Source organism: Rhineura floridana, chromosome 2, assembly GCF_030035675.1.
Source record: "Rhineura floridana isolate rRhiFlo1 chromosome 2, rRhiFlo1.hap2, whole genome shotgun sequence".
In the NCBI taxonomy this organism is placed as follows: Eukaryota; Metazoa; Chordata; class Lepidosauria; order Squamata; family Rhineuridae; genus Rhineura; species Rhineura floridana.
Genome location: NC_084481.1, coordinates 208,113,090 through 208,125,289, shown reverse-complemented (window position 1 = coordinate 208,125,289; position 12,200 = coordinate 208,113,090). Strand labels below are relative to the sequence as shown.

Below are 12,200 nucleotides of genomic sequence, written 5' to 3'. Positions count from 1 at the left end.
AGACCTTTTGCATGCAAAGCAGGTGTTTTACCACTGAACTGTGGCTCCTTCCCTTGATGCATCTATAACATATTGTCATTCCTGGAGTTGGCCAGGTTGGCTGTGGCTGATTAGAGTTGTAATCAATAAGAACATAAGAACATAAGAAGAGCCTGCTGGATCAGGCCAGTGGCCCATCTAGTCCAGCATCCTGTTCTCACAGTGGCCAACCAGGGGCCTGGGGGAAGCCCGCAAGCAGGACCCGAGTGCAAGAACACTCTCCCCTCCTGAGGCTTCCAGCAACTGGTTTTCAGAAGCATGCTGCCTCTGACTAGGGTGGCAGAGCACAGCCATCATGGCTAGTAGCCATTGATAGCCCTGTCCTCCATGAATTTGTCTAATCTTCTTTTAAAGCCATCCAAGCTGGTGGCCATTACTGCATCTTGTGGGAGCAAATGCCATAGTTTAACTCTGCGCTGAGTAAAGAAGTACTTCCTTTTGTCTGTCCTGAATCTTCCAACATTCAGCTTCTTTGAATGTCCACGAGTTCTAGTATTATGAGAGAGGGAGAAGAACTTTTCTCTATCCACTTTCTCAATGCCATGCATAATTTTATACACTTCTATCATGTCTCCTCTGACCCGCCTTTTCTCTAAACTAAAAAGCCCCAAATGCTGCAACCTTTCCTCGTAAGGGAGTCGCTCCATCCCCTTGATCATTCTGGTTGCCCTCTTCTGAACCTTTTCCAACTCTAGAATATCCTTTTTGAGATGAGGCGACCAGAACTGTACACAGTATTCCAAATGCAGCCGCACCATAGATTTATACAACGGCATTATGATATCAGCTGTTTTATTTTCAATACCTTTCCTAATTATTGCTAGCATGGAATTTGCCTTTTTCACAGCTGCCGCACACTGGGTCAACATTTTCATCATGCTGTCCACTACAACCCCGAGGTCTCTCTCCTGGTCGGTCACCGCCAGTTCAGACCCCATGAGCGTATATGTGAAATTCAGATTTTTTGCTCCAATATGCATAATTTTACACTTGTTTATATTGAATTGCATTTGCCATTTTTCCGCCCATTCACTCAGTTTGGAGAGGTCTTTTTGGAGCTCTTCGCAATCCCTTTTTGTTTTAACAACCCTGAACAATTTAGTGTTGTCAGCAAACTTGGCCACTTCACTGCTCACTCCTAATTCTAGGTCATTAATGAACAAGTTGAAAAGTACAGGTCCCAATACCGATCCTTGAGGGACTCCACTTTCTACAGCCCTCCACTGGGAGAACTGTCCGCTTATTCCTACTCTCTGCTTTCTGCTTCTTAACCAATTCCTTATCCACAAGAGGACCTCTCCTCTTATTCCATGACTGCTAAGCTTCCTCAGAAGCCTTTGGTGAGGTACCTTGTCAAACGCTTTTTGAAAGTCTAAGTACACTATGTCCACTGGATCACCTCTATCTATATGCTTGTTGACACTCTCAAAGAATTCTAATAGGTTACTGAGACAGGACTTTCCCTTGCAGAAGCCATGCTGGCTCTGCTTCAGCAGGGCTTGTTCTTCTATGTGCTTAGTTAATCTAGCTTTAATAATACTTTCTACCAGTTTCCCAGGGACAGAAGTTACATATTTTAGTTAGCAGATCAGCAATTTCACATTTGAGTTCTTTGAGAACTCTCAGGTGGATGCCATCCGGGCCCGGTGATTTGTCAGTTTTTATATTGTCCATTAAGCCTAGAACTTCCTCTCTCGTTACCACTATTTGTCTCAGTTCCTCAGAATCCCTTCCTGCAAATGTTAGTTCAGGTTCAGGGATCTGCCCGATATCTTCCACTGTGAAGACAGATGCAAAGAATTCATTTAGCTTCTCTGCAATCTCCTTATCGTTCTTTAGTACACCTTTGACTCCCTTATCATCCAAGGGTCCAATCGCCTCCCTAGCTGGTCTCCTGCTTTGAATGTATTTATAGAATTTTTTGTTGTTGGTTTTTATGTTCTTAGCAATGTGCTCCTCAAATTCTTTTTTAGCATCCCTTATTGTCTTCTTGCATTTCTTTTGCCAGAGTTTGTGTTCTTTTTTATTTTCTTCATTCAGACAAGACTTCCATTTTCTGAAGGAAGACTTTTTGCCTCTAAGAGCTTCCTTGACTTTGCTCGTTAACCATGCTGGCATCTTCTTGGCCCTGGCGGTACCTTTTCTGATCTGCGGTATGCACTCCAGTTGAGCTTCTAATATAGTGTTTTTAAACAACTTCCAAGCATTTTCGAGTGATGTGACCCTCTGGACTTTGTTTTTCAGCTTTCTTTTTACCAATCCCCTCATTTTTGTGAAGTTTCCTCTTTTGAAGTCAAATGTGACCGTGTTGGATTTTCTTGGCAATTGGCCAGTTACATGTATGTTTAATTTAATAGCACTGTGGTCACTGCTCCCAATCGGTTCAACAACACTTACATCTTGCACCAGGTCCCGGTCCCCACTGAGGATTAAGTCCAGGGTTGCCGTCCCTCTGGTCGGTTCCATGACCAACTGGTCTAGGGAATAGTCATTTAGAATATCTAGAAACTTTGCTTCTTTGTCATGACTGGAACACATAGGCAGCCAGTCTATGTCCGGGTAGTTGAAGTCACCCATTACTACCACATTTCCTAGTTTGGATGCTTCCTCAATTTCATATTTATTTATTTATTTATTTATTTATTTATTTATTTATTTATTTATTTATTTATTTATTTCATTTTTAAACCGCCCATAGCGAATAGCTCTCTGGGCGGAGAACAAAACAAGATTAAAATACAATATTACAATAAAATTACAATAAAATCAGCAACAAGTTAAACGGAAAAAAAAATTAAATGAAACACATTGAACATTAAAATGCCTGGGAGTATAGCCAGGTCTTAACCTGGCGCCTAAAAGAAAGTACCGAAGGCGCCAGGCGTATCTCTTTTTTTTTTTTTTTCAATAATTTTTATTCAGATTTTCATAAAACATACAAGACAAAATCATAAAACATTCAAAGACAAAAAACAAAATCAAAAATAGTTAAACAAAAAGAAAAAAAGAAAAAAAAAACAAAAATAAAAAATAAAGAGTAAAATATTGACTTCCCATTTGTCAAAGATCAAATCAGTTATAAGTCTATAATATATAACAATCCTGTCTCTTAAGTCATATTATAAAATCACTTTCCTCCAGTAGTTATCTTACTTAATCATCAAATCTCATAAACATTACTTTATTCTTTCCACAAAAAGTCAAAGAGAGGTTTCAATTCTTTAAGAAATATATCTATCAATTTTTTTTTCCAGATAAGCATATCGATTAATCCATCTCATTACTAATTATGATAATCTTATTGTCATAACCATAGTCAAAATAAACATTTCAATTAATCCATCACATCAGAATCTGTTAGGTTCAGTAATTTCAATAGCCATTGTTCTATTATCTCTAGTAATTCCATTTTCCATCTTCCATCTTCAGTAGTCTTGTTAAGTCCAGTAATTTCAATATCCAATCTTCCATTATCAGTATTCCATAATAATCTTGCTGTCAAAGCCATAGTCATATAGTAAGAGTCTGATGGGAATTACCTCTATCCCAAATATTTTCTTGCCATCCATTCTGAATAGGTTGCTGAAATACTGCTGTAAAATCATATCTCTGTTCTTTTTTTCAAAATACACTGGGTCATCTCTTAAAAGTTTTTCCATTGTCACATGGCTGCAGTTAATTCCATAGATTTTCTCTATATTGGGCTCCATCACATCATTCCAGTCCAGAAGATAGTCCATGCCATTGATAACTTTATCTCTAGAATCTTCATTAATTTCTTCAGAGATAACATTGAGTTCCAAACAATAGATTTTATTTCTAAAGTCCATAGACTCCAAATCTTGTTCCTGTTCCACGTTTGTTCCAATCTCCGGGATCTCCTCTCTCACAGGGACCCCTATTCCAGTCTCCAGGGTCTCCTCTCTCACAGGGACCCCTGTTCCAATCTCCGGGGTCTCCCCTCTCACAGGGACCCCTTCCAGGGTCACCTCTCTCACAGGGACCCTTATATCTTTAATCTCCTGCTTCATTTTACTCAATTCAATTTTCATTATCTCAATCTCATCCATTATTTTCTGAAACATAGTTATTTCCAGATTCTCAGCCACTTTCTTAATTGCCATTTTAAAAGAAAAATATAGGAAAACCACTTCTTATTTCAGCAACAATTGGGTTAATACTCCAAACTTGGTGACATCACAGTATAAACAGAGCAGACAGCCTTATCTCTCCAATAGTTAAGTAAACAAAATGCAGTTCCCAGGATCGAAACAATTAATGGCAATCGTCAAGAAACAGATTCGTCAAAATAAAATAGACCAAAAAGAGAGTAGTCTCAAAACAGTATAATATTTTTCAAAATAAAAATCTGGAATAGAAATCCCTCTTCTGTGTATATCTTTAGAATGCAAATCCAGGACAGCTTTTTGCAACAAAAACAGAGATAAGCTATTAATTAGTGCGTAGCAGAGAGAAGTTACGGCTCCCCAGTGAGATGTCAAAAACCGATCAATCTGGCAAATCTCTTTTAAACAGCAACAATTTAAGTCAAGTAAAAGAAAAATATAGAAAGAAGGGTGCTTGCCTGTTAGTGCGTTCTCTCTTAGAAGATAAGATGAACGTTCGCTTTAACAGATAGAGCTTGCTGTTGAAAATCCGTCCCACCTTCGTCGGCTGGACCTCGTCCCATAAATTAATGAGATCTGGTCGTCCCAACAAAAATAGGCTTTGAGGTTAATCTCTTCGTTTCTCCCTACCCGGGAGAAGTTTAATCAGTCAAAAAAAAAAGAAAAAACTGACTGATATATCTGAATAAGCTTCTTTTGAGGCAGGAGCCCGTCTCAAAAGCAGGCACAGGCTAAGTCACCCTTCCCGGAAGTCGGCGCCAGGCGTATCTCCACAGGTAGGCTGTTCCACAGTTTGGGGGCCACCACAGAAAAGGCCCTAGATCTAATAACAATCCTCCGGGCATCCTGATGAGTTGGTACCCGGAAGAGGGCCTTGGATATTGAACGAAGTGAACGGGTAGGTTCATAGCGGGAGAGGCATTCCACAAGGTATTGTGGTCCCACACCGTGTAAGGCTTTATAGGTCAAAACCAGCACCTTGAATCTGGCTCGGAAACAAATAGGCAGCCAGTGCAGGCGGGCCAGGACAGGTGTTATATGCGCAGACCAGCGGGTCCTCGTTAACAACCTGGCTGCCGCATTTTGCACTAGCTGAAGTTTCCGAACGGTCTTCAAGGGGAGCCCTACGTAGAGCGCATTACAGTAGTCCAGTCTAGAGGTTACCAGAGCGTGAACAACTGAGGCGAGATCGTCACTGTCCAGATAGGGGCGTAGTTGGGCTACTAAGCGAAGATGGTAAAACGCATTCCGTGCCACCGAGGCCACTTGAGCCTCAAGAGACAAGGAAGGGTCAAAAAGGATATCTCATCTCAAGGTCTCCCTGAGCATTTTGATCAGGGGGACGATAGATCGTTCCCAGTATTAAGTCCCTCCTGGGGCACGGTATCACCACCCACAACGATTCTGTGGAGGAGTCTGCCTCTTTTGGGGTTTCGAGCTTGCTGGATTCAATGCCTTCTTTCACGTATAGAGCGACTCCGCCACCAATACGTCCTTCCCTGTCCTTCCGATATAGTTTATATCCAGGGATAACCATATCCCACTGGTTTTCTGCATTCCACCAGGTCTCCGTTATGCTCACTATATCAATGCTCTCCTCTAAGACCAAGCACTCCAGTTCTCCCATCTTGGTTCGGAGGCTCCTAGGATTGGCGTAGAGGCACTTGTAAGCAGTGTCTCTCTTCAAGTGTCTTTGGCACTTGTGGTTTGGCCTGTGGTAATTTTGCTCTTCTGAATTTATATCCTGTGCCCCTGCTCTCACAATGCCTACTTCTAGGCCTACCCCTTTTAAAATTTCATCATTTCTTTGGTTTTTATCCCAGGGGGGAGGTTTATTCCGAACCGGACCTTTCTCAGCTCCTGTCGGGTTTCCCCCCTCAGTCAGTTTAAAAGCTGCTCTGCCACCTTTTTAATTTTAAGTGCCAGCAGTCTGGTTCCATTCTGGTTCAAGTGGAGCCCGTCCCTTTTGTACAGGCCCGGCTTGTCCCAAAATGTTCCCCAGTGCCTAACAAATCCAAACCCTTCCACCCGACACCATCGTCTCATCCACGCATTGAGACTGCGAAGCTGGGCCTGTCTGGCTGGTCCTGTGTGTGGAACCAGTAGCATTTCAGAGAAAGCCACCAGGCTGGGTAAGACTGGTCTCCAGCTGAAAGTGGCTCTCCAGATACTTAAGTAGAGGGTCTTTTTACATCATCTCCTGTCTGATCTTTTTAAACTGGAAATCCAGGGACCTTCTGCATGCGGAGTATGTGCTCTGCCCCTGAGCTATGGTCCTTCTCCGTACACAGAGATAAATATGAACAAAGTGATAACATGCTTGGATGATGGAATTTACAGGAACATTCAATAAGGAGGTGCTCCAGTGATTTCTCACAAACATGGTGAAGCGTGTCATTATGCACTGAAATATAAAGTAGCTAAAGCAATGCTCCAGGGACCTTAATATCCAATCAGTCTTATATGCTCTAGGCATTCTAACAGCCATTCTGGTCGGAGGGATGGCTCCTCAGAAGCAGCAGCGAGTCCTAAAAAGGAAGCCAGAGATTGTAATTGCAACCCCGGGACGACTGTGGGAGTTAATACAGGAGAAACAGCCACATCTCTCAAGCCTACGGCAACTCAGGTATTTAAGACCCTTTTCAAATATGTCAGTCTTCTGCAAAAGAAGAACTTGCTGCTTAAGCAATAGTACAGGACTAGTCAAGGTGCTGACCTCTAGATCAGTGGTTCCCAACCTGGGGGCCGGGAAGTAATCCAGAGGGGGCTGTGAACAGTAAAGAAATGAATTATTATTATTTTTAAAAAAGTCTTCACTCCTTCTACACTGTCTGCTTTCCACTGCCACTGCAGATGACACCTCCCCCTTGCTCCAAACAAGAGGGGAGGCCTTTTCTGAAGCTCCAGAGCGTCTTTCAGGTGCACTAAGGGCAGGCATCTGCCTATAAAATACATGGCAGATGCCAAAGGAGGCTGAGGGTGGAGCTACCAGGAAGAAGAGGGGATTACTATCACTGATTCCCATCTCCTTGCACTGCCGCTACTGGCAACACCCTTACTTAGAATGAGAGGAGAGAGCTTCTTGTGAAGCAAAAAGAAGCAAGGCTGCAAAGAAAGGCTGCTTTTCCCCTTCCTTCCTGGCAGCCAGCCTGCCTCCCTGGGGGGAGGGGGGTCACAATTTTTTTTCAGCTTATAAAGTGGGTCCCGTGCTCATAAAGGTTGGGAACCACTGCTCTAGATGTTGTTGGTCTACAACTCCCATCATCCCTGGCCTTTCATTGTTCTTGCTGGGGCTGATGGTAGTTGCAGTTAAACAAAACCTGGAGGGGCACCAGGTTGACTATCCCTGCAGTGGGCTTTTCCTTGAGGTTCACACTTCCTGCTTTGAGAACTGGGGACACTTACACATGATTGTATAAAATGTCATTGTTGTACTTGATCAGGGTTGTTGGTGTCATGTGATTCTGAGCCTATTGGGTCCAGCTGTCTGCTACAAAACTAAAATTTCTGAGAACTTTCACTTCTTATACCTCTTGATTGTGAAAGCATGCTTGGAAATGCATGTGCTGCATTTTTGAGGGTTTGGAGAATTAAATTGCTTATTTTTCTTACATTTCTATTTTTTTTAAAAAAAATAAAAGGTAGCCCATCTCTTCTGGACAGCAGTCATGTTTTCTTACCCATAGACCTTATGGATCGGTTGTCCTACCCATAGTGCTTAAAGGGGAGGCCAGAACAAGCAGACAGGATCTCATGCAACAACTTTGTCCACTTTGGCTCTTCTGTCTTGCCAAGCCTTCTCATCTTGAAAGTTTCAGATGTGCTGATGCAACATTATTGAGACTCGCAAGTCCCCCCAGAGTCCAGGTCACTACATGCTGTTTCCCACTGGTTCAAGCAGCCAACCTGGGTACTGGCAGAATCAACATAGTACATATGTATACAATATACCTTTGTGTGTGTTTTTTTCCTGGTTGACCACTGAAATAAGGAACCATTAGTGTGGCAAGCTGCTCTCTGGACAAAACCCTAAGACCAAAGTGAGAAACCTTTTTTTTTTCCCCTAGGACAGCAGAATTTGGAGAAAATAGGGTCAAATAGAAACCATCTTGGGGTTGAGCTCTGCTGTTTAAAGTTTGTTTATTATTTGTTTAGCCCAAAAGTTTGTGAGAGTAGCTTATACAAAACAGTTTTAAGACAGTCCCTGCCATTATCGGCTGACAACATAGCTGCAGCTGTTTCTGGACCGAGATAGCTGACTACTGTTGTCCATGCGCTGGTAACCTCCAGGCTGGATCCCTGTAATGTCCTTTTATGTGGAGCTGCACTTGAGGTGGTCCAGAAGTTTTAGCTGGTGCATATTGCCAACATGTTACCCCACTGCTGAAAGAATTGCACTGGCTGCCCATTAGCTGCCGGGCCAAGTTCAAGATTCTGGTTTTGGTGTACAAAGCCCTATGCAGCTTGGGACCAGGATACCTGAAATACCGACTACCTCTTATATAACCCAGCTGATCATTGTACTCTGCAGGTGAGAGCCTCCTGCAGATGCCATTTTATCAGGAAGTCTGTTCGGCACAACACTGGAAGCTGGCCTTTAGTGTTGTGGCACCTACCTACCCTTTGGAATTCTCCTTCCCTTAAACATTGACAGGAGCCATCTCTGTCGTCTTTCGGCACCTGCTGAAGACCTTCTTTCAGAAAGCTGGGTTTTTTTCAAGATGTTTTCAGTGCTTTGTCCCTTGTTTGCTGCAGTGGGCTCCTTCTGGGAGGAAGGACATGATACTATTAATAGCAATAGTAGAAGCAGAAGTAGTAGTAGTAGAAATTATAATAATAATAATAGTAATAATAATAATAATAAATATATCCTGCCCTCTGTCCCAAAGGAGGAAAGCCCATGAGGCTCACAATCTAAGAAGACATGGCACACAAGGAAGAAGGAATAGGAGGGAGAAGGGTAAAGCAAGTTCAAGCACAATTTTTTAAAGTTATATCCAATGTTACTGGTGATTCTGGCTGTCTTGCCCTTGATAAAGAGCAGTCTTTCTCCCCAGAAGCACTCTTCTTTTCCCTCCCCATCCCCCCACTCCCCCAATCAGATTCAGGAGCAGAGCTGTTGACAACATCTAGACCAGGAAGACAGGGGCAGCTCCTGCCACAGAGTTCTTCCCTCAGACAGCTGACTTTGACAGTTAGAATCCTCACAGGTGAGGATGCCACTTAGTTGTACCACTTAGCTCTGCTGTACTTGTGATTACATGCTGTGTGACTCATTCAGATGAACAGCAGAGGTACTGAAGCTGCTACAGGGATGTTGGGGTGGGTGGAGGATGGAAATCATTTTCATAATGTGTCTGACTTAGCAGATCTCTCCATCCAGCTCATACCATGTTTCAAAGCAAATTTCCATGAAAAGGTGACTTGCAAACGTACAACTTGCCCTTGCCTTGGTAGAGCATTCACATTAACAGTCACCATGCAAAAAAAAAAATGGTGGATTAACCCTGCTCAGCAGTTTGCCTGAAACTACCCTGGGGGCCAATTGGGAGTACAGATATTCAATTAATTAATACATTAATTAATATTCCACTCTTCCTCGCAGAAGGACCCCAGGGCAGCAAACAAAAGCACTAAAAGCACTTTAAAACGTCTTAAAAACAAAAGACTTTAAAAATATTAATTAAAAACATTTTGTTATTGTGCTGGTCATACGTACACACTTGCACTGTTCCAAGCCTTGGGAAGGATTTTCTGCAGAGATCTATAAATTCACAGCCACAATTCTTTCCAGTTGGCTTGATGAGTAAACAAAGCACCGCTTTCCAAATGCTCTCTGGAACAGGAATGTAAGTAAGTTTAAGTAAAGGGCACCGTCTCAGTTGTCGTTTACAGCTATCTTGTCAACTGAATCAACATATTTTAAGTACAGCAGCCCTCACTCAGCTGTGCCCTGCTCATCCTCCGTTCAGTGTGGATTCTCTTCCTCTTGAATTAGATGGCCCAGCTTTTCAACTGCAACATCCTCCTCCTCTGTATGCCATTTAGTGCCACAGGCTTCTTTATAAGGTGCTCCAACTGTATTTGTCACTGCCATGCTGAACATGCCAGTCTGATGCTATAAGGCAGCCTCCAGTGTGCCTCCAGATGTTGTTGGACCACAACTCCCATCTTTCCTGACCATTGGCAATGCTGGCTGAGGCTGATGGGAGTTGTGGTCCAACAACATCTGGAGGCACACTGGTTGGGAAAGGCTGCTATAAGGCCTCGCTGTGTCCACACCCATTGGGGTTTTGTTACCTCAGGCCCAGGGGGCACCTCCGCCAGAGCCGTTCTGCTGCTTCCCTTCCCCTCCAGCCCTCTCAAACAGGTACAAAATACCTCATTAAGACTGAAGAGCCTGTGCCATTTCTGAGGGAAACAGGTGTGCCATTGGCAGAAAAACATAAGAGTCCTGCTGGATCAGACCAATGGTCTGTCTAGTCCAGCATCCCGTTTCCCACAGTGTCCAACCAGATGCCTTTGAGAATCCCACAATAAAATAGCATACTCCCACTGTTGATTTCCAGCAGCTGATATTCAGAGACATGGTGCCTATGATCCCTGTAGGCTGCATATATAATGAGCATGCCTACAATTATTTATTTATTTATTATTACATTTATACCCCACGTTTATTTTCTTGATAGAAACCCAAGGCAGCTTACATATGGTTCCCAGGCACTCTCCCATCCAGGCACTGACCAGACCTGACCCTGCTTAGCTTCAGCAAGGTGCTGGCTTCATGTGCCTACAGACCATAACCTGGGACCACTGATAAAAGTAGCCACTGATAAAAGAGCTTTCCTCTGTGGATTTTTTCTAATCCCTTTTAAAGCCATCTAAGCTAGTGGCCATCACATGTTGTAGCAGCAGTCTATAAATTTACCAGTGCAAATTTCATCAGAGTTGATTAAAGGTAATGGTGTCCCTGCACTTGTAGTGCGAGTCGTTTCCGACTCTTAGGGTGACGTCTTGCGACGTTTACTAGGCAGACCGTATATATGGGGTGGGATTGCCAGTTCCTTCCCTGGCCTTTCTTTACCCTCAGCATATGCCGGGTACTCATTTTACCGACCACGAATGGATGGAACGCTGAGTGGACCTTGACCCCTTTTACCGGAGATTCAACTTCCTCCTTCCATTGGAATCGAACTCCGGCCGTGAGCAGAGCTTTCGGCTGCGTTACCACCGCTTACCACTCTGCACCACGGAGGGTCTTGCACGTTAATTTTCTATTTGGGTATCTGTACTTTAATACAAAGATACTGAGACCCCATTTGCACTATACATTTAAAGCAGTATCATACCACTTTAAACAGCTATGGCTTCCCTCAAAGAATCCTGGGAGCTGTGGTTTGTTAAGGGTGCTGAGAGCTGTTGGGAGTCCCTTCTTCCCCTCACAGAGCTACAATTCCCAGAGTTACCTGGAAAGAGGGATGGATCTTTAAACCACATCTGTCTTGACAGGTGCCTGGTGATCGACGAAGCAGACCGGATGGTGGAGAGGGGTCATTTCTTAGAGCTCTCCCAGTTGCTGGAAATGCTTAGTGATTCGCAATACAACCCAAAACGCCAGACATTTGTCTTCTCTGCCACCCTGACTCTGATCCATCAGGCTCCGGCTAGAGTTTTCCAGAAGAAAAAAGCTATCAGAATAGACAAGAAGACCAAGCTGGAAATGCTGATGCAAAAAATGGGCATCAAGGGCAAGCCCAAGGTGATAGACTTGACGAGAAAAGAGGCCACTGTGGAGACTCTCACGGAGACCCGGATCCACTGTGATACAGAGGAGAAAGATTATTACCTCTACTACTTTCTCCTTCAGTACCCAGGCAGAACCATGGTTTTTGCAAACAGTATTGATTGCATCAAGCGACTCACCGCCCTCCTGACTATATTAGACTGCAATCTCTTGCCTCTTCATGCGAACATGCACCAGAAACAAAGGTTAAAAAACCTGGAGAGGTTTGCTGAACGCAACAGGTCAGTGTG

The 12,200-nt window shown here is 43.4% G+C and overlaps 1 protein-coding gene across 4 annotated transcripts in view; it reads left to right on the top strand.

The window, feature by feature from the left end:
* The window catches only part of DDX24 (DEAD-box helicase 24), a 56,468-nt gene that overhangs the window by 26,752 nt on the left and 17,516 nt on the right, over positions 1–12,200 (top strand). For all 4 annotated transcript variants that reach the window (XM_061612036.1, XM_061612037.1, XM_061612039.1 and 1 more), the window contains 2 exons: positions 6,639–6,792; positions 11,676–12,191. In XM_061612036.1, coding sequence (XP_061468020.1) covers positions 6,639–6,792; positions 11,676–12,191 — 670 coding nt within the window. The remainder of the gene's footprint in view (positions 1–6,638; positions 6,793–11,675; positions 12,192–12,200) is intronic.